Below are 20,076 nucleotides of genomic sequence, written 5' to 3'. Positions count from 1 at the left end.
GGGATAGGGAGATAATTGGGGTTGGATATGCGGGTTTCTTGTAGGGCAACGATTAGGGGGTTATATGATTTCATGAGACTTTGTAATTCAATGTAGTTGTTTTTGTAGCCGTGTATGTTCCATTGCATAATTTTAAGTTGCATACTAGTGTTGGTGTTTTCTACTAAGGGGCTTAAAATGAATGTTAATACTATTGTTATTATTTAGAGTTCTTCTTCGTTGTATATTTGGCTAGGAAGGGTGTTGTTGGATAGTGACGCTAGGTTTGTAGTTTTTGTTTTTTCGGATTTATCTTTTGCCTTGAGTGGCTTGGTGACTAGGCTGAGTTTGTCCTTTTCTTTAGTCCAGCTTCGGAGTTTGCGGTCGGTATCTGGGATGGTTTTGGTGTTTTTGGTTTTAGTTGTTGCCTCGCGGTCTGTGTCCATGTCCATTTCTTCTTGGGTGGGTTGCTGTATTGGTTTGGATGGGTGTGTGTTTGAGTTTGAGATGTCTGCGTAGTTAGTAATTGGCCTTTGGTAGTGTGTGGTCTGAGTGTTGTATGATGATGAAGGGTGGTTGGGGGTCGATGTTACTGTTTGTGCTTTTGCAGCTATCTCGGCGTATGGTGTGGATTGGTGTGTGTTGCGTTGAAAATATATTTTTTTTGCGGTTAAGAAGTCTACTTTCTCGGAAGATTTGATAATTGCAATCTCTTTTTGCTTGAGAAATTCCGGACATTTGGGGTCTAGTGGGCTGTGGTTGTTTTGGATGTTGGTGTTATGTTTGCAGTTGCTGCAGAATTTGGGCTTGGAGCATAGATCGTCGTCGGCGGGGTGTACTTCGGAGCAGTTTTTGCAGATTTTGGTGGTTGTGCAGTATTTGGTTGGGTGACCGAATTTCTGGCAGTTATTGCATTTGAGGGGGCGAGGCGTTTGGGGGCGAACGTTTACTCGTTCGTATCCTATCATAATATGCTGTGGGAGTGTTGGTGTATCGAATGTGAGGATAATCAGTCCGGTTTCTTGGAGTAAGCCATCTTTCTGTTTGTGAATTTTAGTTGCGTCAATGACCTTTTGTGTTTTGAGTTCGCTTTTGATGATTTCTATTTCTATGTTGCGTAAATCGTTGGAGTAGATGACACCTTTGGAGGAGTTAAGGGTTTTGTGCTCTGAAGCTTTCACAGGAAAGTCGTGGAATTTTACGATTTTCAGGAGCTTTGTTGCCTGGGCTGTTCCTTTTGTTTTAATGAGAAGTGAACCGTCCCTGATTTTCTTGACTGAGTCAACTTCCCCTCCGCATTGGAAGTCAATGACTTTTTTGATAATGAAGGGGGACACGTTTTCGAAGGTTTTATTGTCTGTTCTGATTATTGTAATATATTTGGGTTCGAGAAACGATGATATGTCCCACGGTGCGTGGAATTTTGGGTCTGGTGGTCGCGACATTTCAGGTAGGTTAGGGCTGACGCCCGCTGCACTTAATTTTGTAACTGTTCGTTAGGTGTTTGTTTTTGGTTTTTTTGGGAGTTTGCTTTGTGCACTTGAATGTTTTTGTGTTAGGTTTTGTGTGTTGGATTTCGGTGCGCTCGCTGCTGCTTAGATTTGGCGCGTCTTTACTTGACGGAGTATAGACTGACACTTGGCAACGAGTAATATTTATTAATAAGCCAAGTTTTACAAGTGATGATATTTTCGATTATGCGCCGGTGTGTCTGATGCGTGGCTGAACCGAAAACAGAGTGATCTCCCTCTCTTGCCATCGGCTCCCTCAGAGAAAATTACTGCTCTACATAGACGACGCGACGAAAACACAACCGCTTCCTGTCTCTCTCTTTCCCTCGTTTTCTACATTCGGCTGTCCTGACGGACCATTCGCATAGCCAAGGTTTCATACACTTCAAACAGTGAGTTCTAACAAATGTATCACCAATCTTCTCGACCTCGTACCTCCCATGATTCTTTACCTTAACCACCTTATACGGCCCTAGATACTTTCCTTTTAGCTTTAATCCAGTACCAAACTGAGTACGCTTGATAACTACAAGTTCATTAGCCTCATACTGTCTATTTAGTTTCCTTTTTAAATCAAAACTCTTCTTGTTTTCCTGCTGTAACAGTGCGATGCTTTCAACTACTTCCTTTTTAATTTTTTCGCGCTCCCAACTCTTCGATAAGTGATTCTTCCAATATTTCCTTTATTTTCTGATCCATTCCATACGCATGTCTTGAAATGTCAATATCTTGAAAGTTGTTACCTTGGTAATTCGCGGCTCAACACTGTTGATCATTTGCTGTACTTTTCCTAGATGCTCATACCATCTACCGAAATTACTCTGACCCAATTTTGACATCATAGGCACCACTAACTTGTGCATCCTTTCGACTTGACCATTCCCCCGTGGAACGCCTGTGGCAATCATTAAATGCTGAATTTTCTGCTTCTCACAATACTCACGGAACAAATTGGACATAAATGCTGCACCTCTATCCGTCACTATTCTGTTCGGATTACCAAAACTAGTCCCCTGAGTTTCCAAACACTTTACGACCTCTTCAACCCCTGCACTACGAGAAAGATATAACCAAACAAACTTATAAAACCCATCAACGACAACCAGTATATAATTGTACTGTTTTTTGGTCATTTCCATTGTAACGGCCATTCACCCTTTGAAAAATTAGAAGAGTTATTAACCGAAAACTTTGGGTGGCTGTAATTGAATTATTTATTCGGCGGGGCGAAAATGGATACGGTCGATCTACTTCAATGTTAGCGAACAACTATATTTCCTTCACAATTCAAATCTCTTACTCTAGCTAACCTACGGTGGCAAAGCGGGGCGAATTCGCCAAGAGCGAGAGAGCGAGCTTTTATTGCGCTCCCGCTTTGCCCTAGCCTAACTTACAATAGACTTCATAATTAAGATCAAATAACTAATAATCGCCGCCATGGATGGAAGGTCACGCAACACCGGCCCCGGTGAACGCCTGCATCGGCTTCAACACATTGGGAGCGGCGCCAACTTGTGTATGGCCCGCCGAAAAACCGCTCCAGTGCTAGTCCTTATTTCGACGACCCTGACCATGCCGTCCTCTCCTTCGTGCGTGGCGATGACCCTCCCACCGAGCCACTCCTGAGGCGGCAGATTGTCCTCGGCCACGATGACGACGTCTACTTCCTCGAGGTTCGGTTGCCGCTGGTGCCATTTGCCCCGAATTTGCAGCCCCAGGACATATTCGCGGGACCATCGCTGCCAAAACGCTTGCCTGACTGACGAGACAAGTCGCCATCGCCGCAAGCAACTGAGACTCTCCTGGTCCGTAGTCCGCAGTGCTGGGGGGGCAATGAGCGACCCGCCTGTCAGCAGGTGCCCTGGTGTTAGGGCCTCGCCGTCGCTTGGATCTTGGCTGATGGCTCCCAGCGGCCTCGAGCTCATTATGGCCTCGATGCCGACGAGGACTGTGGCGAGCTCTTCGGCGGTTAGGAGCGCGCTGCCTACCGCCCGTAGGAGTAGGCTCTTGGCAGTTTTTACACCTGCCTCCCATAGCCCTCCCATGTGAGGAGCTCGCGGCGGTATGAACGCAAATTCGCATCCGTTTTTTGACGCGAAGTCGCGAATCGCGTCTCCCTGCTCCTTGAGCCTGATCCGCAGAGCGCTGAGATGGCGGCTCGCTCCGACGAAGTTCGTCCCGTTGTCGCAATGGACGACTTGGGGATATCCTCGGCGCCCGACGAACCTTTGGAAAGCCAACAAAAAACAGTCAGTGGTTAGATCGGAAACTATTTCTAGGTGAACCGCCTTGGAAGCAAAACAAACAAAAAGCGCAATGTATGACTTGTATGGGGGGCGAATTTTCAATGTCCTGTGCACTGGTCCACAAAAATGAACGCGACAAATTGAAAATGGGCGGAGGGCACGGAGTCGATCTGCGGGTAAATTCCCCATGAGTTGCGTCAACAATCGAGGCTTGCATTTAAAACAGCGCATACACGATCGAACGGTCTGACGGCAGACCTCCTCAGCGTTTACTATCCAAACGCTCTGTCGAAGGATGCTCACAAGTGCTCGTGGGCCGACATGAAAATTCGAATGGTGCAGATGACGAATATAGCTTCGCACGAATGGCGAGCGCTTAGTCAAAAGCAGAGGAAACTTGGCATCGTATGATGGCTTTGGCTAGTCGCCCCCCCACTCGCAACAACGAAATGTTGCACCAAGTCCCTGTGTCTTCATGGATGAATGGGTTCAACCGCTGAAGACTAGGACCAATTGTAGATCCTTTCCTAACCTTTTCGATTTCTCCTTGATACTCGTGATGCTGGACGATTTCGACAATTTTATAAAAGGCTTCATTGTATTCGGTCGGTGAGATAGTTTTTTCGAAATTAAGGCTTGGGTCTTTACATTTTCTTATAAAGCGGAACACATACACGAACGCTCTAAGCAGTTTGAGGTGTGACGAGAATTCCTCGATGACATCTAACAGCTCCGAACTTCGCACAGCCGCGGTCAGCCCGACCGCAGTCTTCCTTTTTTCCAGCTGAAGATCATCGGAGTGTTCGAAATGACCGTTCTTGGGCCAGTTTTCTTCTTCCTCTTTCAGAAATGATGGTCCTTCGAACCAAATTGACTGAACAATTTCGTCGACGTCACAACCTTTTGAGACAATATGTGCTGGGTTCTGTTTCGTGGGTACATGCCGCCACGTAGCATCATCTGACCACTCTTGAATCTCAGCCACTCTATTTGAAACGAAAGTCGACAACGACGATGGATGAGACCGGATCCAATGAAGAGTTACCTCTGAATCCGACCAATAAACAACTCGTTCAATGGGCACGTTTAATAGGGGCTTGATTCTGTGACAGAGATCTGCGAGAAGGTGAGCGGCACATAACTCAAGCCTTGGGAGCGTTTTGGTCTTGAGCGGCGCTACTTTGGATTTCGAAGTCAACAATGATATTTTTAAACCTTCTGCAGTTCTGCTACGTATATAGACGCACGCTCCATAGGCTCTCATGGAGGCGTCAGCAAAGGCATGTATTTGAACCGGTGACATCGGATCGGAATACACAAACCGAGATATGGATATGTCTTCCAATTGAGAGAGTGTATTTTTCAACTTATTCCACGCTGTTTCCAAATGCAGCGGGATCGACTCATCCCAATCTAGTTTTTTAAGCCAAAGCTCCTGCAATAGGATCTTGCCTTTTATGACGATAGGACTTAACAAACCAAGGGGGTCAAACAACTTTGATGTCACCGATAGTATGTTCCGTTTTGTCGCTCGGAGACCCATAACTGAATTGTTAATTTTGAACTTAAAGGCATCGTCAGTAGGTAACCATGAGATTCCTAGCGCCTTTGTCGACTCTGAATCCGAGATTGTTATAAGTTTGGCTGTGCTCTCAGATGCGGTGATCTCGGGTGAGTTTGAAAACCACTTAGTCAACTCAAACCCTGCGGTCTGAAGACCCTGAGACACTTCGGACTTAATTGCCCTTAGCTCCTCTACGCATGCAGCACCAGTCAACAAGTCATCGACGTAAAAGTCGGACCCAATAACGTTAGCAGCTCTAGGGGATGAGAGCTTCGCAGACTCACTCAACCTTTTCAAACACCGGATAGCTAAGAATGGGGCTGGTCCAGTCCCATAGGTTACAGTGTTGAGCTTGTATAATCTCAAGGATTCAGAAGGGTCTCTTCTCCACATTATGAGCTGAAACTGCCGATCCGCTTCGTTCACCATCACTTAGCGATACATCTTTTTAACATCAGCAGTCAGGGCAAACCTGTGCAGACGGAAACGGAGCAGTGTCGAGTATAATTCCTCTTGAATGGTAGGTCCCACCATCAGAATATCATTTAAGGCCACCTGTGTGGACGTCTTGGACGAAGCATCGAACACGACTCGGAGCTTGGTAGACGTACTTTGTGGCCTCAGAACACACTGATGAGGGATTACGTAGTGTGGAGTAGAAGGAATCGTATTGTCAGTAGGAGACATATGACCTAAGGAGAGGTACTCTTCCATGAATTCCAAGTACATTTTCTTCATCTCAGGGTCACGATGCAATCGTCTTTCAAGCGACAAAAACCGCCGTTTCGCAACCTCAAAGGAGTTGCCTAAACAATTTGGATCCGATTTAAACGGGAGCCTTACTTCGAACTGACCTGATGATAGTACCTGAGTCGTCTTACGATAGCACATAGCTTGTGCTCAGGTGTGGCAATTTTCTTGGTAGATGGCATTTCTTCCAGTGACCAAAACTTTTCAAGGTCCTATCGATGGATACTAGCAACTCTTCACTGCAACTCAAACTGTTTGTAATTTGAGGAGCAGAACTCCTGGAAACATATTTTCCCGACACAACCCAACCAAGAAGGGTTTTCTGAAGAGTTGGAAAGTCAGGACCTTGTTTAATTTGACCAACAGCTAATAATTCAAGGAACGATTCTGCTCCAATTAGCATATCTATTCTTTGTGGCTTGTAGAAATAAGGGTCTGCCAGTGGTAGGTTCTCTGGGATTCGCCAGTCAGTCACATTCACTGACTGGTCAGGGTGATAACCTGAAATTGATTTCAGGATCCAAAAATCAAAGGAGAACTCAGTACCATTTATTCGCGACTTCACCACTGTGTGTATTTTGTCCTTTACTTGAGAATTAGATTCACCAATTCCAAGCAAGTTAATACAGGACTCCTCTCTACGGATCTGTAAGCGATTAGCGAGGTCCTCGGTAATGAAATTTGTTTGGGATCCAGAGTCGAGCAGAGCTCTGGCCAGAATGTGTTCACCGCTCTTAGTTCGGACGCTTACGATCGACGTAGCCAGAATTACCCTGTCCAACGCTGTCGCATGCAGAACATGTGACGTGGAAGGTTGATTCTGATTTGATGGAGGAGAAGGACTCTCTTGGGGTGGTGGCAACGCGAGACTATTAGCCGACACTGTGTATCGATGCAATAATGTATGATGTTAGCGGCTTCACACTCGACATTTATTGGCTTTGCATTTTACAACAGCGTGGCCTTTTCGCAGACAGTTAAGTTATAACAGTTCGCAGACAGACAGTTAATGCATAAGGATGCCGACCTGGCAAACTCAAACCTTTGCATCACCGAGAGACGCGAAAATGGAGGGCAATTTGACACTACATGGTCTCCTGAATTGCAGTAGCTACAAGTTTGCTGAGTTCTACTGTTGGTGGAAGTGGAAGAACAAGCAAATGAACTGCGATTATGTTGCTTGCTTGGCATGACTTTGTCTTGCCTTGGCTTGGTCGATTCTTCAGCAGACAGATGCTGGTATCGACGATTCAAGACATTCTCAAAGTCGGACCAAAGCGGCAACTTCTCATAAGTAAGCTGTTCATCCCACTTTTGTTTCGTCACTGGGTCGACTCTGTTTAAAACGAGATGAATGAGCATTGCATTCGAAATTTTTGTATCATCTCCGATCGACAGTAACGATCCGTAAATCGACGAAACAGTATCGATTAGATTTCTTAGAGATGATGCAGATTGATGCGATATTCTCGGCAGATTGAACAATGTGGAAATATTATTCGTGAAAATCAAGTGGCACGAAATCAAATGATTAAATTTTTCGATCACCGCTATGCTGTTGTCGTATGGACTAGTCTCTCAAAAAGGCTAATTGAATTTTTGATCTCCGAGTGTTTACCACTAAATTTGGGTAATGCCAATTTCGGAAGTCTAGCATGAGTTGGGGCTGAAGAAGACACTGGCTTCGTCTCGCTTGCTGCATCAAAGGCGGCGATAAGCGACATTATCTTTCCCTTGGTGACAATCGTCAGCTCTTCCAACTCGGCTGCATATGCATCATCACCTGTTATGTCCTCGATTTGCTCCTGCAAATGGTTCGCCTTTTCAATTGAAGCATTCAAACAATCTAATCTACATTGTAATTCCGGTAATTGCAAAGGAATCGACCCTTGATCTAATCGATCCTCTAAGCGGCGAATGCTTTTCACTCGACTTTTGAGCTTCATCTTTAAGTCTTCAAGAGTGTATTTTCTGTTTTCTGCCATAATATTTGTGTATGTAGATTTTACGCAACAAACCACTATTATTTCTATTTATTTATTTATTATTATTATTTTTTAAATGTTTGAACGAGAACGATAATCGAAAACGAATTTTAATTCAAGGGAAGAGTAGTGGCAAGAGACGTTCGAAAACAATATACCCCTTAGATACAGGGTAGCGCGTCACTTGGCAAGTAACAGCCGAAAAGAATATACCCTTTAGATACAGGGTAGCGCGTCACTTGGCGCACCGTTAAGCTCAAGAGCGGCAACGAAAATTCTCCCAAAAAATACAACGCAAGCAGCAGTGGAGAAGCGAAAACGAAATAATGCACCGGTGCTGCTGCTTGTATGTATGTATGTGTGGATACTTTCTATACGCCGTGGCTTGGGTGAACGAACGAACAAACTTTCTTCTGAGGTTCTAACGACGAGAAAGGTAGAACAAAATAAAGGGGGGGGGGAGTGATTGCAGTAAACGATAGATGTATGTACATATAACTGTTGCGTTCAAATAGCGGTTCACATATGTCTGTATGTGTCGATATGTATGTATTTATGTGTGTTTAGTTATATTTATGCAATTACTAATAAAATGCATGCAATCAAGCTCTACTATATGTATATCATACGTCTGTGCCTAGAATTGAAGGCGATGTGCAATGTTTTCAGCACAAGACACCTCAAAGAGAGATCTGAATGTCTTTTGCTCAGCCTTCAATTTTCTGCACAAATACCTCTGATTCCTCTTTTGGATCTTTGAATCCAACTGCTACTTTCCTGGCTTTAGCGAACAACTATATTTCCTTCAGAATTCAAATCTCTTACTCTAGCTAACCTACGGTGGCGAAGCGGGGCGAATTCGCCAAGAGCGAGAGAGCGAGCTTTTATTGCGCTCCCGCTTTGCCCTAGCCTAACTTACACTAGACTTCATAATCAAGATCAAATAACTAATAATCGCCGCCATGGATGGAAGGTCACGCAACACTACTGGTTGCAAATAACCCTCACGTTTACCTGTCTTTTCATTGACGATGATACACTCGACACAACTATTAACTATGCGCCATACTTTGTCTTTTAACTTCAGAATGTAAGACGACTTTTCAATTATATCTTGTGTCTTTTTAACTGAAAAATGTCCTAGCTTATGTGCTAATCTCATTTTCTAACTGAGCTGGTACTACAATAAGTTCCTTATTCGGATCCTTAAACAAAATCTGATTCTAAATATAAGAATAGTATTATTATTATAATACTCATATTCCTTGTCCTCTACAATACCTTTAAAAGCCTTAACCCAATTGTCGGTTATGTAACAATTCAACGATATATTTCTATACGTCAGTAGGGGATGGATTGGAGGGGATGTCGAGGTCACTGCCGGTGGGGATTCTCTTGTTCCGTGCTCCTTCGGTAACTTGGGGGTGTTCGTTTGACCGCGTCTCGACTCCTACTACATAGACTTTAAAATTTTAGAATCCCGTAACTCTACAGGGAGCTAACTCCGAAAAACCACAATCTGCCTATTCCGAGCATAACCGAAATTAAATGGCACAATCATACATAGGTCGTACCCGAAAGTACTAGGGGCTTTCGTCGGTGTGTTCCAAAACTATCGCGGGTGTGAGGTCTTGAGATGGAAGTCGACGTACACGACTCTGTACCCACCCTTCCATGATTTCCAGTTGGGCGAAGGTTCTGGAAATCCCTATAATTCTCACCCTACCCCATTACATCACCATGTCACTAGGAAATTAGAAGTCTACTCCATATTCATGGCTGACAAAATTCAATATATTTCTCTGTACTTAATACTAGACATGTTGCTACATAATCAAAACCGAGCTAACCCAAGTTTCACTACCGAAAATAACACAAGTCTTTAATTACAACCAGTAGGCAAATCAAGGATACAAAAAAATTACTGGAATGGAAAAAAAAATATGAGGCTTAAACCCTAAAGGAGAAAGAGAAAAGTTATAGATACCTTAGTAAAATGGCTATATGTGCAAAATTTATTTTCCATTTTTCTTAAAAAGTAATAGATGCTTGTTGGGTTTGACTATGCAGTTCTTATCTCTTATTGTTGTGCTCAGTTATGACAAATTTTCGTCTTCTTTGAACTCCATTTGTGGTACCATTAGCTTAGATAAGAGATCAAGCTCGCGCTCTACGTAGAAAATAGATATATGTGCAATCATGTCTATTCATGTTTTGAGAGTCGCAGTGTTAGCATCTTTTCAGTAAAAGTGACAAGCTGATTGATTCTGTACGTAAGCACTCACTATTGCTTCAAAGCAATACAAATTTAAAAAAAAATTGCATTTTAGTTAAAAATGCCACATGGTAAATCATTTTCTGAGGAAGAACAGGAAAGGATCAAGAGAATGAAATTAGCCGGCATAAAAACTGGTCGAATAGCTTCGCTAATGTATCGACATCAAAATACTATTTCAAACATTTTCATAGATCCAGACGGTTACCGCATAAATCGTCGACTTGGCCCAGTATCAACCATAATAGAATTGACAAAACGGCACATGGGGCAGTTTGCAACTGAAGACCTAATGAGCTGCAACAAAATCAAGGCAGAACTCGGGTTAACAATCCCCAGGCAACGTGTGAGCCAACGCCAAATTTTAAACGAAAATTTTAACCTCACATATCAAAAACGAGGGGGAACGTTGTGAGTTGCTGCGGACACCGCAACTCTACAGTTATACCCGATACTAAGTCAGTATGGCTCTCCTCCGGCAGACGCCGCTAATATTAAACGACACGACAAAGACTGCGTGCGAGAGAGACAGAAAATCAGTCTGAGCGTGACGTCACGCGCTGCGTAGCCACTGCAAATTGATTTGTTTCCTTTGGCTATAAAAATGATCTGATCTGATCCAGATTCAGCAATCAGATAGATATGGTCGTTATCTATGATTCTGCGTTTTTAGTTTTCTCGAATCTGCAATATTGTGGATGCAACAGATTTTCGTCTTTTGTGGGGGCGGAAAGGGGTGGGGCGAAATTCTGAGATATACGTTTTATAGTGAGATCTAACAGAAGTGCGGATACCAAATTTGGTTACTCTAGCTTTAATAGTCTTTGAGATTTGTGGATGCCCCAGATTTTCGTCCTTTGCGGGGGCGGAAGGGGGTGTGGCGAAATTTGGACACGAAACGGTCAAGGTCCGATATCACAGGAGTGTGGATACCAAATTTGGTTGCTCTGGCTTTTAGGCTATAGGTTCTGAGATCCTTGAACTCATATTTTGCAATTGACAAAACCGACCATGAAACCTGTGTGTTAGAGAGAGACAGAGCGAGAAAGAATGAAATTGTTTTCTTGATTCTGGCTATAATAATTATACGATCTGGTTGAGATTTTACATTCTAGAACATATAGTCATCCTCTATGATTCTGCGTTTTTGGCTTTATCGTATCTTTAAAAATGTGGATGCCACAGATTTTCGTCGTTTGTGGGGGCGGAAGTGGGCGGGGCGAAGTTTTGAAATATTTTTGTAGCAGTGACATATCACAGAAGTCTGGATCCAAAACATCGTTTCTCTAGCTCTTATAGTCTTTGAGCACTAGGCGCTGAAGGGGACGGACGGACGGACGGACGGACGGACAGACGGACAGACAGACAGGGCTCAATCGACTCGGCTATTGATGCTGATCAAGAATATGTATACTTTATGGGGTCGGAAACGATTCCTTCTGGACGTTACACACATCCACTTTTACCACAAATCTAATATACCCCAATACTCATTTTGAGTATCGGGTATAAAAAGTGGGAAAACTCCTCTAAACTAAACGTCATAATGATGCGCGCATGTCCGTTTTGAAAAACACAAGTTCTGGGACCACGAATTAGAAAATTTAATTTTTAGTGATTAGAAAAATTGAATTTAGACGGTTCAGATGTCCATCATAAATATTGGAGAGACCCGCGTCATCCACGGGCAACTTGCTACAAGCCAAACCATGGTGATGGAACGCTTATGATATGGGCTGCCTTTAGTGCTAAAGGGAAGTCTCCAATATGCTTAATATCCAGAATTGATAGATAGTGAACCTTTTTCATTTGCTGAGCATTTCCATGGTGATCAATAGACATTTCAGCAGGATATTGCGCCAATTCATGTTTCCCGGGCCTCAATGGACTATTTTGAGACCCACAATAAACCGTTGATTAAGTGGGCTTCAATGAGTCCGGACTTAAATCCAATTGAGGATCTGTGGGGAATCCTTGCAGCAAAAGTCTATGCCTGTACAAGGCAGAACGATACATTGAAGCAATTAAAACAAGCGATAGTTGCAAAATGGAACAGGATAGAAATAACAACACTAAAAAACTTTGCGAACTCAATGCCCAGTAGGCTGCAAAAGCTTCAGGAGCATAAGTTTAACTCCATTAATTATTAAAAGAGTACATATTCCCATAAACTTGTTCCTTGGAAATTTTTTTCATACAAAATATTTTTTGCTGTTATACCCATTTTCTATGTGAAAAATGTACAATTTTTTTTTTTGTTATTAAAAAAATTGATATTGAATTTCTTTATGCCTTTTTGTTTTGTACTTATTAACAGCTACCCGGAGGGAAAAGGCCATCCCTCTGCAAACGCATCTGGGAAACCAGTGCCCAAAAAGACGGGGAAGGAGACTAAGTCGGTCCACCGTCTCGAGGCAGCAGGCGCTGTGAGGAGAGGACCGAAAAGCCAATCGGGCCAATCCACGTCGGGGGGCCCCAAGGGCGACCTGGTTACCTTGGGACCGGGAACCCCTTGACAACCCCGGCAGGCGGCGCCTCTGATTCGAAAGATAGGCCCAAGTTCCAAGACAAAAGACGTGCGGCCTTCATCATGGGCAACGACGACCCGGTGTTCCTGGCGTCTGCCCAGGGAATCGAATCGCGGCGATGGGCCAAGACAGTCCTGCCCGACTACCAGCCAGCCAAAGCTGGCAAGGCCACAGCCAAGGCCCCAAGGAAGCGGCAACGCTCGGCGGAGGACACCGCCACACAAGTCCAACAGGCCAAGAGGACGAAGACACTGAGCAACCGCTCGTTTGCCGAGGTGGCGAGGGGAAAAACCCTGATTGGAGTCCTAGACAGGGGCTCTAAAGACGGGCAGATCCCTAGGGACAAGTGGCACCTCGTGGAAAACGAGCTCCAAGACCGTTTCCTCCAGGAGTTGGAGGAGAATGGAGGACCACCGCCCAAGTGTGAGGACGCCGGAGGGCACCAAGGCAGGGTGAAAGCCATCGCCTGCCAAGATGCTCGCTCGGCGGCCCTCTACGCGAAGGCGGTAGCGTCGCTCAAGGAGGTCTACCCAGGAGCCCAGCTGGAGGTCGTGAAGTGGGAGGACATCCCCAGCAAGCCGAGGGCCAGAGCGTGGGTCTCGGCGAAGCCTGCAGAGCCGGATAAGATTCTCCGGATTCTGCAGGTCTGCAACCCCCACCTTCCCACAGCCGATTGGAAGGTGGCCAAGGTAGAGGAGAGCAACGGGCAGAGGCGCCAAATCATCCTCGTCCTGAACGAGGAGTCGGTCAGACTTCTCCACGACACGGAGGGCGCTGTGGACTACGGCTACAAGAAGGTAGTCGTAGTACCGTACAAGTCCGACTCCAAAGGCATGCAACCGACGGTCGAGCCAGACCTGGAGCCCCCGGAGATCCCTAGTATGGAGATCAAGCCTGCGGTGTCAGACGTGGCATCAGTGGTGTCGGATGACATCCTAGATGGTTACGTGTCAGACGTGAGCGATCTCACTAGGGATCTCAAGCACATCGGGGTCGCGGAGGAGTTGGACTCTTCGGAGACCGACCACGACAGGACAATGGTGGAGGTGAACCTCAGGAATGTCACTGATACTCCTGCAGATAAACCTCCACCATTGTAAGGCAGCATGCGTTGCTCTCTTGCTCCACCTAGCCAAGGGTGGAGCCGACATAGTCCTCATTCAGGAGCCCTGGATCCTCGGAAACAGTGTCTCTGGTCTGAGGACTCCTGACTATAAGCTATACGTAGCTGACTCCGCAGCTAAAACTCGCACCTGCATCCTTGCAAAAAGAGATTTGCACTTATTTTTGCTCCCAAATTTCAGCAATGAAGACCAAACAGCAGTGAGCCTCGAAGGCCAGGGGTGCTCACTGAGAATCTGCTCCACGTACATGGGTCACGACCAACCAGACCCCCTCCACAGGCGCTCAGGGCGCTAATCACAGACTGCGAGGCCAAGGACACACTAATCGTAGGGTGCGACGCCAATGCACACCACTGCCAGTGGGGAAGCACTGACACCAACGAAAGGGGTGAGTACCTTTTCAACTATTTACTGACCACTCAGATGGTCCTTTTAAATAGGGGGAGTGATCCCACCTTCATTATTAAAAACCGCAAGGAGGTCCTGGACCTCACACTTGCCTCTCATGAGTTACACGGGAACATCGTATCCTGGAGGGTCCTGGAAGAGCACTCCTTCTCGGACCACAGGTACGTGGAAACCGTATTCTCTTTTTCACTACCGAGACCAGCTCAATTTCGGAACCTTAGGCGGACAAACTGGGCTCGATACTCAGACCACCTCTGTCGTGTTCTCCCTGAGACTCCACCTGAGGAGGAGATCTCCAGGGAAGCCACGACTCATCTTGTTAAACTATTTACCGACGCCTGCAATGAGGCGCTCGATAAATCCTGCCCCTTTAGAAAGAGCAGAGGCCGGAAGAAACCTGAATGGTGGAATCCGAAACTGAGGGAACTCCGGAAAGCCTCCCGAAGACTCTTCAATAAAGCTAAGGCTGAAAACGCTGAGCAGAGCTGGGCCGATTACAAGGCCAGTCTGTCAGTTTACAATAAAGAACTGAGGAAAGCCAAACGCGCCTCATGGCGTAAGTTCTGTAGCGACATTGAGAATAACTCGGAAGCCTCGCGCTTGCGCAAAGTTCTCTCGAAGACTACACCCACTCTGGGCTACCTGAAGAACGCCGACCAATCATGGACAACGTCCAGCAATGAGTCGCTAAATCTTCTCCTTAACACCCACTTTCCCGGCTGCGATGAAAACAGACCACACTACATCGCGGCTCCCTCCGTTGCCTCAAGTGTTATCATGAACCTGCTAAGCCAGGAGAACATTTCCTGGGCAATAAAAAGCTTCAAACCATACAAATCCGCGGGACCAGATGGCATCATCCCTGTCCAACTGATTCACGCTGGACAAAAAGCCACTAATTGGCTCAAAAGGATATACGAGGGAATCTTCTCCCATGGATATATCCCGGAAACCTGGCTTCATACCAAAGTCGTCTTCATCCCCAAGGCAGGCAAGCCCTCGCACACTGCCCCCAAAGATTTCAGACCCATAAGTCTATCGTCCTTCCTTCTGAAGACGATGGAACGGCTTTTGGGGATGCATCTCACGGTAAATATTCCGCCTAGTCTATTCTCAGACTCCCAGCATGCCTATCGGAAAGGAAGATCCACCGAAACGGCCCTACACACGATCACATCGATCATAGAAGCGTCCCTCAACTGTAAGGAGTACACCCTGGTAGCCTTCCTCGACATAGAAGGCGCCTTTAATAACATCCTCCCGACCGCCATCACGGGTGCACTGACGGACCTGGGCGTTGACTCCAGGACGGTGAGCCTGATCGATCAGATGCTACAATGCAGGACGGTTGAGGCAGCAGAGGCACACCGCAGGGCGGAGTCCTCTCGCCCCTCCTATGGAACGTGGCAGTGAACACACTGCTGCGGGAGATAGAGGGGGGTGGCTGCCGTGTGGTGGCGTACGCGGACGATGTTGCCATAGCATTCTCGGGTAAATTCCCGCAGACGCTGTGTGAGTGCCTGACAAGCACTCTCATGAAGATGTCAAAATGGGCAGACAAATGCGGTCTAGGCGTCAACCCGTCTAAAACGGAACTGGTGCTCTTCACTAGGAAGTACAAAGTTCCGGTACTGATTCCCCCAAGACTATGTGGGGAAACGCTAGTCTTCAGCAACAACGCCAAGTATCTTGGCCTAATCCTCGATAGAAAGCTCGATTGGAAATTGAGCATAGAGGATAGAGTAAAGAAGGTCACAGTGGCCCTCTATACTTGCAGGAAAGCCATCGGACTAAAATGGGGAATGACCCCCTATATAGTTCGGTGGCTCTACATCGCCATCATACGACCAATCATGCTCTATGGAGTGGTGGTATGGTGGCCAGCCTTGGACAGAAGGACATGCCTCAATAAACTCAGCAGAGTTCAACGCATGGCAGAGCTATGCATAACTGGCGGGCTACGCACTACTCCAGGGGAAGCCCTGGATACTGTGCTGGACCTCCTCCCTGTGGATCTCATGGGAAAGAAGGTGGCAACACTTTCCGCCCTCAGAATGAGAGAAGCCAGACTGTGGAAAGCATCCGCGGTTGGGCACTCGGGAATCCTGATGAGACTCCCGCAATTACCAGAGAGGACAGATTACTGTATCCCCAGTGATCACCTCTCGACGCCCTTCCAGGTATCAATCCCATCTAGGGAGGACTGGGAGATGAGCGAACCAGGACCTGCATATGCGGTCCACTTCTACACTGATGGCTCAAAGCTAGACGGCCGCGTGGGAGGCGGAGTCTACTGCAGCGAGCTTAACATCAGTCATTGCTTCAGGCTCCCGGACCACTGCAGTGTGTTCCAAGCGGAGGTTGTAGCCATCAAGGAGGCCATTTCCATCGTCTCCAAACTACTTCTAGACACGCACTTAGTGTGCGTTTTTTCGGACAGCCAAGCAGCTATTAAAGCTCTAGGCTCAATATCGTCGAACTCAGCGACTGTAAATGACTGCCGCAGGTCTCTGCACGAGATCGCAGATCAGTTAGACCTCTTCCTTATATGGGTCCCAGGCCACAGGGACATCGAGGGGAACGACGCCGCCGACGAGCTAGCAAGGCAGGGTACTACAATTCCTCTCCTTATGGAGAGGGAGCAGGTAGCGATGCCTCTGGCTACGTGCAGGCTCCTCACGCACGAATTGTTCGAGCAAAATGCCAATAGGAGATGGCAGCAAACCGTTTCCTGTAAAATCTCAAGATTGATATGGCCATATCGATCGAAGAAGCGCTCAGCCGAGCTGTATAGGCTCAGCAGAGCACAGTGCTCTGCAGTAACTCGAGCCATTACGGGACACTGGCAGATTGGCACTCATGCCTCTAGACTGTCAATCCCTCATAACGACTTCTGCAGGAGTTGTCGCGACGAGGAAGAGGAGGAATCGGTCCCCACTTCTTCTGCCACTGCCCGGCCCTTGGAAATCGTCGTCTTCGTATTCTCGGGGCCGCTTTCCTCACAGACATTTCGGACCTGTCCGAAATCAAACCGGGGACCTTGTCCAGATTCATCCAAGCCTCCGGATGGGACTGCCCTTAATTTGCAACAGCCTGTTTCTCCACGGTTTTTAGGCACTGGGAAGGGGCACACGCCCATGCGGCACCACAACGGACCTTCTACAGGTCCAAGTGAGCTTGGGAGGGTTTCATCACTCCCCCAGGCTACCGCCTGAACCTAACCTAACCTAACAGCTACCCAAATAAAAATATAAAATAAATCAAGAAAACACGTGTTGAAAAAAAACGTCATTCAAAGCAATGCACATATAGCCATTTTACTAAGGTATATGTATATGTAAACGATAGAGTATATGAATATAATATATGATATTAGAAATAAGGAAATTACATATGTATAAAGAAAAAAAGAAAAAAAAAAAAAATTATCAAAAGCAGCGGGGGTCAGACCAGCGATCCGCCATGGTGAGCCAAAACGAAATTTGATTAAAAACTAGAAATTTTTTTTTTGTTGGTTTGAGGAGATTTAAAAAAATTTTTTTTGTTGCTTATTGTATTTGTCGGCTACGTTTCAATGCATTACAAAAATGCAGGGAACGCGAGCAATGCAAGCTTAAAGCAGAATTGGCAACGACGAGAACGAAAAGCTTCGAGCGTGGGGAACGCAAGCGTTGCGCTCTCTTATCAGCAGCGGCTGGCCGCTGCGCATGCCTTTTATATTTTCACGAATGCAGGCGCATCATATCTCTATGATTAAGTTTTTCTTTCTCCAAATGCAGTGGGAGGGGCATCCGGCTGGATCGGATGTAAGCGCTGGATCGAAGGCGGAAAGCAAGAGTTAGCTCGAATCAAATTATACGTTTGGAAAAGTAGGAGGCCACAAGCGTTGGCAGAATGAAGTATGGTTTAATTTAGAGCTAGAGCGAGAAATGAATACATACATATGTATGTATGTACATATGCCGCGGGAACTCGGACTGCGATGGAAAACTCGCATAAAATCACTGCACGGGTGTTGAACACAATCGAAGGGTTGTACTTATTTTGCATTTTGAGCGATCCGCCAATGCTGGCTGGGGTGAGCCAATGTCGAAGGACCAATGTTTGTAGGGGGGCGGATCGAGTCTCAATTATCCAACGACGAGATTAAAGGTCAAGTGAGACTCCTAGTAGTCGTGACAGGAGAGAAAGACCGATGGGTTTCGTGGTACATATGTGTAGTTGGTTGAAGCGGGCGTGCAAACGTAACTCAACTCTAAGCCTTATGATCTATGCCTTATGCTGCAGTGTGCGCCGTGTGGATCGCGGATTGTGTGCTGCTATCCTGAACAAATATCATAGCCCCTAGATTCCTTCTGGACGTTACACACATCCATTTTCATCACAAATCTAATATACCCCTATACTCATTTTGATTATCGGGTATAAATTGAAGGGAGTTCCAAACGACGTCGGAATTCATGATCATTGCAGAGGAATTCGAAAAGATATAGACGGAGGCAAGACTTTCCAAGGTTATCCATCCAACATGGCAGAGGACACAATATCGACAAGGGAAATGTCAAAGATGTGGAAACTACGGACACGAGACCCGAACATGCAGCAGGGAACCCGTACCGTACTGCTGGACCTGCAACAAACAAGGAGTAATCACACCACACAAATAATATTCAACAAGAACCAACTTTTAGGACAGGCCAGGATTGAATCACTACTGATGGACGTAATCATCGACACAGGGGCAACAAGAAGCATGATCAACGAAAAGGGGGCTGAAAAACTAAAAGAAGAAGGCATCGAAGGAGTGGAAAATAGATTAATCCGGCTCGCGGATGGAAGCACTCCGAGAACAGCACGCAGAATACAGACAACAGTAAAACTAGGGGAAAAAAAACCACACAATCATTCCTAATTATGACAGGAGTACCATACTAGGAATGGATTTTTTAAAAGACGCAGCCTTAACGTGCGGAGAAGCCACGGTAACCTTCAACGGAGAACCAAAACCTAATAGAGATGAGAAAAACGCAAGAAATTCGTTAACAGAGCCAACGGACGAGGAGTTTTAAAGATTGATTACAACGAAGGTACAGAAATTCAGCACTCTGGAAGGAGTGAGCAACATTACGACACACCGGATATTTCTAAAAGATGACAGAGCAGTCAAACAGTATTACCAAGGAACCCAGCGCAAATGGAAATCATCAACAAAGAGATCTGCAAACTCAAACGAGGAGGAACGTTGTGAGCCGCAGCAAAGGCCGCGGCTCTACTTTATACCCGTTTCTCAGTCAGTATATACGTGAGCTTATGATCTATGTAAGTTATAAAATAAATATATTTTATACGTAAACGCCGAATTAGCTCCCAATTGAATACATTCTATTGGTACCCACGGAACACCTCCTCATTTTTATTTCACCAGCACAATAAATTCAGTTTTGGGAACTTTCACTTTCACGGCTATCGAGGTATGACTGTGACGCAGAGTTAATGAAAGTTACACAGGCATATAAGGGCTCAGAATGAACCAAAGAAAATGACAATTAAAGCTACACTATGCTACAAAATCTGATTCCGGATCCGTACCGGCTTCTTTTAGGCCGTCGCAGAAAGCGAGTTAGCGGCGCCTACGGGGAGGGGGGTAATCTGTATGCCCTCTATGCGCGTACGGGCGGGATGGCGCAAGGGTTATGGCCGGTGGAG

The 20,076-nt window shown here is 46.0% G+C and overlaps 2 protein-coding genes across 3 annotated transcripts in view; one reads left to right on the top strand and one right to left on the bottom strand.

Moving 5' to 3' along the window:
* The window catches only part of LOC117186227, a 69,407-nt gene that overhangs the window by 13,410 nt on the left and 35,921 nt on the right, over positions 1-20,076 (top strand). For both annotated transcript variants that reach the window (XM_033386656.1, XM_033386657.1), the window contains exon 2: positions 12,628-14,350. In XM_033386656.1, the coding sequence (XP_033242547.1) occupies positions 12,901-13,938 (1,038 nt within the window). In that variant the 5' untranslated portion in view covers positions 12,628-12,900 and the 3' untranslated portion in view covers positions 13,939-14,350. The remainder of the gene's footprint in view (positions 1-12,627; positions 14,351-20,076) is intronic.
* LOC117186228 lies at positions 2,736-8,798 on the bottom strand. Its single transcript, XM_033386658.1, has 2 exons — positions 8,770-8,798; positions 2,736-3,716 (listed from the first exon to the last, which is right to left on the bottom strand). The coding sequence occupies exon 2, from the start codon at positions 3,533-3,535 to the stop codon at positions 2,978-2,980; it is 558 nt and encodes a 185-aa protein (XP_033242549.1). The 5' UTR covers positions 3,536-3,716; positions 8,770-8,798; the 3' UTR covers positions 2,736-2,977.

The sequence above is a fragment of the Drosophila miranda genome, chromosome XR (genome assembly GCF_003369915.1).
Source record: "Drosophila miranda strain MSH22 chromosome XR, D.miranda_PacBio2.1, whole genome shotgun sequence".
In the NCBI taxonomy this organism is placed as follows: Eukaryota; Metazoa; Arthropoda; class Insecta; order Diptera; family Drosophilidae; genus Drosophila; species Drosophila miranda.
Note: the sequence above shows the minus strand (reverse complement) of the source record. Positions and strands in the feature narration are given on the sequence as shown.